We start from the raw sequence: 5,606 nt of genomic DNA on the forward strand, positions 1-5,606 counted from the left end.
CTCACACTGGGCATTCTCTCATTTGAAAGCCTCAAATTCACCTCCTATTGTCCCCAGACTGTGTTATCTGTCCCTCACATATATAAGAGAAGTGTCAATAGGCAAACCACTCTAGATCCAAAAGAGCTCTTTGTTAACCCTTCTACCACTTAAAACCCTAATAACACTTTCAAATTTCCTACTATATAAAGATGCACCTTCTGCTGAACTAACTAGGTTTGAAGTTACAAGAATTCTACATGTATTCAGGCAAAACACTCCCCTGAATTCTAATAGCTAATATAATATAATATAATATAAATCAGAAATATGTCAACTCCAAATAAATTCTAACTTAGTGAATTAAGTTTTAGTTTGAAGGAAAACAGGTAGCTTGAATGTAACAGCCAGTAAGTTAGATGCTGATACTAGAGATTATTTTTGAAATTTAAAGTACTTTAAGAGCTTTTTTATGCAGCACTTCCAACAATGTCCATGAAAAAGACAAATCAGTGAAATGGAAACATTCCAAACCCAAACAAGAGCTTACCATACCCAATGATGAGGGAAGCAGGAAAGTGTAAAGCAGTAACAAGACGTAGCAGATTCCTATTCCTGTGAGCACTTTCATTATTCCAGAAGAGCTGGAATAAAGTCCCTTTGAAAGCTTTTGACAGCCATCAATGAATACATTTGATCCAAAAACACATTTGACATCAAAAGTTAGGAAGACAATTTATTACATATTATTTTCATCATGTAAGTTCATTCTTCTACATTTTAAGATGTACAACAAAAATAAAAAACCCCATTTTCTTCCACTTTTATTCTACAATAGAAAGTTTAGAACTTTTGGTTGCTTTCCATATAATGGAAAACTATGCTAAATTCTCAGTCTTTTGGTGAAACAAGCCTGTTTTGACAGAAGATGGACTGATTTGTTGCTCAAGACACATTAGGAAGCACTTCATCGCTACTTATTTGGTAAAATAAGAGTTAAATTATCTCTTTTCTTTTAGGGACATTGTTTATCTTCAGCCACAGGCTTTCAAAAATATCTAGGATTGTTCTGCTGTAGCCTGATCCTTGGCAGTTAGAACCAGCTCCATAAGGGCTGAAAAGCTTTTTATGCTGCTTGTTTCCAGTCCCATCTTTCGTATCTAAAAAAGACACAGAAGAAAAATGAATTTTTTTTAAAACATGAAAACTCATTCATTATTCTACTTAAAAGATTTAGGAAAGCATATGTTTTGACCTGCATCGATGTGCAGCAAAAAACCACAACTGCATACAGTGCACACTATTAATAAATAAATAAATAAATCTGTATCCAACTTTGCTCAGTTAAGTCTTTCCAGTTAATGAAGTGTCTTGCAGGAAAATATTTAACCATCTTCTAGGCAACTTGTAACTAAAGCCAGTTGGAAGTCCTCCAATGAAACCATCAGAAACTTGGCTGTAAGTTTGTTTTTAATGCATTGATTTCAACCGTAATTTTTTCAAACCCCAAATTAGGTTTCTGGGCAAAACTTTAAAGATAAACATGAATACATCCAAAAACAGCCAACAACATGATGATGAAAGCATTTCAATAGGCTGCAAGAGCCTATGGTTCTAGCCTCCAACTTCCTGGGGCATCAAAACAACTCTACAAATAGAGAGTTTGCTACAAGTCATTTCTTACCCAGGAAATCTATTGCTCTGACAATCAGAAAATTATAGCCATGAGAAAACTAAGAGTGCACTGAAAAGGAGAAAAACTGGATCTAAATAAAACCATAATGAAATTATTCTGAAAAAGTGTTTGCTGCTGGAACTCACTGTAATGTCCACATGTACCAAAACAGCTCCTAAATGATTACAAATAATCTACCACAGTTCAGCTTAAATTTACATTGCAGCGATGTTAGCACATGTAATAGGAATAAAAGAACAAAAGCCCAACCCCAGTCAAAAACTGCGTAATAACAGTTCTTGTTAGCAAGATTTCCAGACTTCCACCCAAATCTTCTTCCTCTGTGACAATTCTCAGATATGGGAAAGCCTATGCTCACACGCAGACAGACTTTACCTACTTGTTATAATGCATTGACAACACCTGCTGAAAAACAAGACTGATGATGACTGCTTGGCAACTAATGACACAGAGTTGCACTTGAAAGTTCATTTATTTCTATATATAATTTTCAGAAATAAATGAGTACAAAACAGTATGCTTATACAATTTGAGGTAGCTACTGCACATATTTCCTGGAATATTTTCTTCTTTTATCTTTTTTGTTATTTAAGGTTTCATATTTGGCACTGAAAGGAACTTACAGTTATGCAGGACAACAAATAAGGTAACATCTTCAAAGCTCTTGGGACTAGACCCTTGACCATGTAGTAGGTCAAGCCTGGAAGTATCCAGAGACAAGGCAAACAAACGCAGAGTCGTAAAGGTGTTTCCATCAGAGCTAAGGAAAGTCCCTGCCCTCTGATCAAGAAGCAAAGTGTTTCTTCTTTGTGCTTCTAAGCACTAAGCAGTACTTGTATTTTGAATAGTAAGAAATATAAGTTTTGCCTTTGTATAAGAAAGGACAGGAAAGCATGCATTGCTCAAGTGATATCTACAATCCCCAAGGTCTCAAGTCACCTCCATTATACAGATGTGAAAAAACAAAGGAAAAACCCCCCAAAACCAAAAATAGTGATAAAGCTTTCAAGCCTAAAAAACTAAGTCAAGCTTCCCTCTCCTTCTCTATCTCACTCCTTTCCAAAATCAGTAATAACAGTAAAACTTGTTTCTCATAACTTACTTGTTCTCCAAAATACTCAACATCTAGGGCCAGCTGCAGTCGGATTTTGTTATCATCACTCATGCCCCCATTTGTACCAACAGGGTTTGAAGTTGCAGTTCTTCTGGCTTGCTTCAACCTTTTAAGGCTCTCTTCCATTTTCTTAACAGAACTTAGTACATCAGATACAGTTTCATAATACCTAAATTAAGGAAGGTTAATGATAAAGAAAAAAATTACACTTTTACAGAAAAGCCTACTTCATATACATCAGCACATCACTGGCCCCGAGAAAAACGTTGACAATGCTGGGAGGAATGTTTTAACTTGTCAGGAAGGTACTTATTTTTTTTTAATCAATTAATTAGTATTTCCATCATTAGTTCTAGAGGTCAATGTGAAGATTGCCATTCAGAGTTGAAGCCTCCTTATCATCACAACATTTTTGACATGTTCAAGATGTTTGAACTCAACATAGACCAAGGAATGCAGCTCAATTTCAAACAGTCTGAATCAGCCTCTATTTACAACCAATAGAAAGCTAATTAAATTCCTTTTGCAAACAGGACAAGAACAACAGCCTGACAGACCAAAACCCACAGAGTTTTAGACAAGTTCCAGAAGTGTGTGTGTGTATAAGAGAGCATGCAAGTGCACACCAGTCAGAAGTGTCTATTTCTAAAATGAAGAAACTGATATAAACAGGACTCCCTGGAAGTTGGCAGGAAAAGTCAGAAGAACACTAATGCCAAGTTAGAAATGGTATAGATGGAATAAAGTGCCACTTCCCACGTACTGCGATGCACATTAAAGAAAGCACAGAATCAAACAAGGTAAACAAAACAACTAATCAACAAAATTTCAAAAAGCCTTATGGACTGAAATCCCATGCCTAAATGAGAAGGGCATAACATAACATAACATAACATAACATAACATAACATAACATAACTAACAGCTGTCCAGGACAGCAAGTTGTTACGAATAGTTAAGATGAGAAAATAGAGCAACAATGGGAAATTAGAGGATCCATACATAAGAGAAGTGACCAGATTGAGCTATGTTCTGTAATTTGCTAAAAATCTGTAGCTTTCAAAGAGCCTCTCTATGGAGAGTGATCAAACTACTACTGTAAGAGTTAAGAAAGTGGAAAGAATCTTCCCGATGCTTACTTTTAACAGGGAGGCAACAGAAAGCAGGCAAGCTTTTTCAAGGGATAATTAGATAGGAATGGCTAAAGAAAAAGTGCTTTCCAGTGCCATGGAAACTGTTTCAAGGTATCATTCTACAAAAAGTAAAAGTATACCAATGAAAGTCAACCCTGCTCTCTTCTCACATCCTGGTATTTCCTAGTCCCACCCACCTGTCCTAGTCCCACCCACCTGTGAAGACTTCCTACTTCTGCTGTACTTCAAAGTTCTTCTGCCATTAAGCAAGTTTAGTCCTCAGTGATTTTAACCAGTTTATGCTCTTGTCTGTTTTTTTCTCATTTGGATGCAAGAAGATAGTGTCACAGCATGCAATTAAGTTAATTACTTGCATCTGCACGCTCAATGAAGAAATGACAATACTCCTCCATTTACGAAATTCAGTTTCTTTGTCTCTTCTCTTGTTCAGTAAGGATAAGGCATTTTAAAACAAACTGCTAAGAATAGTACCAACAAATGATGAAAATAGAATTCAACAGAAAATTCTAAGGAATTAACAAATGAACCTGCCAATCTTACCTGTGTTTAACCACTACCACTGTGTTTAGCCTAGCAGTTAAGTCAGTTTTGGTAAAGCTGACATGGGAAGTGAGAAATTGCTTTCAGGGCTTACTTTGCACGGTGTCACCAGATTTAGTGAACCTTTAAAAACAAGGCTTACTAGACACAGAGAGGTGGACAGACAGAAAAGAATTCATTCTAAGATATTTTAGCTCTACAAGTGTGCGACTTGATGCTCCAGAAATCTTTGGAGTCCTTCAGCAATGTTACTTAAACAAACATAACTGTTGTGGATTAAGAGTAAGCTGCTTCTTATGGACTAATAACTGGTTAAAAGAAGAGATCAAACTTGAAAAAGCAGTTTTTGTTCAAAATGGAATTAACCAGTGGAATCCAGACCAATCTATGTTTAGCCCTGTCCAGAATACTTACGAATGATTTTAAGGAAAGTTGGTGAATATGTGTCAAAACCGTCCTATAATTTTAAGTTTATTCTGAATAACCAAAAAAGTGAGTGCAAAGTGCTGCAGATGCATTGGGCATTAATAAGTAGCTGAGAAGTGCCAGAAGTGGAGCAGCAGGAAGGGATAAGGAAGCAAAGGGCTGTAAAGAACTCACATACTGACTACAATTTAAAGCCTCAGTACTATGTGGCTAATTCTCAGAAAGTATCAATCCAATGATCAGCAGCAGTCAACAGACAAGACAATATGCTAAGAATTATTAGGAAAACCATGTAAGGACAGACAGACATCATAACATCACACTTTAATGTGCATGTACTCTTCTGATCATAGTATATATGACCAGAAAGGACAAAGAAAATCATCAAACAATAACTATAAAGATGGGAAAAGGAAAGAAATATCAAAATATGCTAACTTTTTAGTCTGAAGCAAGATTACAGAGATACAAATACATTATAACTGGCACAAGGAATAAATTGTCCACAAGGGAAGAAGTAAGGGGTATCCAGTGAAATTATCTGTCAGAACCTCCAAACAAAAGCAAGTATTGCTTCTCATGTTACACAGTTTAACTGGTTGAACTCTCACAATGCAACATTCCACAGCAGTATGAATTTAAAATACAGCTAGACAAATAGCCAGAAACAAAATCCATTAAGGAACTTAATACAGAT

General features: G+C 36.0%; 1 protein-coding gene across 1 annotated transcript; it reads right to left on the reverse strand.

The window, feature by feature from the left end:
• Positions 1–702: 702 nt before the first annotated feature.
• Positions 703–2,954, reverse strand: LOC104521520 (conserved oligomeric Golgi complex subunit 2-like). The gene is made up of 2 exons (XM_010163548.1): positions 2,778–2,954; positions 703–1,139 (listed from the first exon to the last, which is right to left on the reverse strand). Exons 1-2 carry the CDS (start codon positions 2,913–2,915, stop codon positions 1,038–1,040), a joined length of 240 nt encoding a protein of 79 aa, XP_010161850.1. The 5' UTR covers positions 2,916–2,954; the 3' UTR covers positions 703–1,037.
• Between the last annotated feature and the right edge of the window lie 2,652 nt (positions 2,955–5,606).

The sequence above is a fragment of the Antrostomus carolinensis genome, unplaced genomic scaffold (assembly GCF_000700745.2).
Source record: "Antrostomus carolinensis isolate BGI_N321 unplaced genomic scaffold, ASM70074v2 scaffold13312, whole genome shotgun sequence".
NCBI classification, from domain to species: Eukaryota; Metazoa; Chordata; class Aves; order Caprimulgiformes; family Caprimulgidae; genus Antrostomus; species Antrostomus carolinensis.

Bases quoted from the DNA above. Each gene is read 5' to 3' on its own strand.
- LOC104521520 (XM_010163548.1), bottom strand. From the start codon at position 2,915: ATGGAAGAGAGCCTTAAAAGGTTGAAGCAAGCCAGAAGAACTGCAACT. The intron at 1,140-2,777 runs GTAAGTTATGAG...TGTCTTTTTTAG, and splicing joins TTGAGTATTTTGGAGAACAA to ATACGAAAGATGGGACTGGA.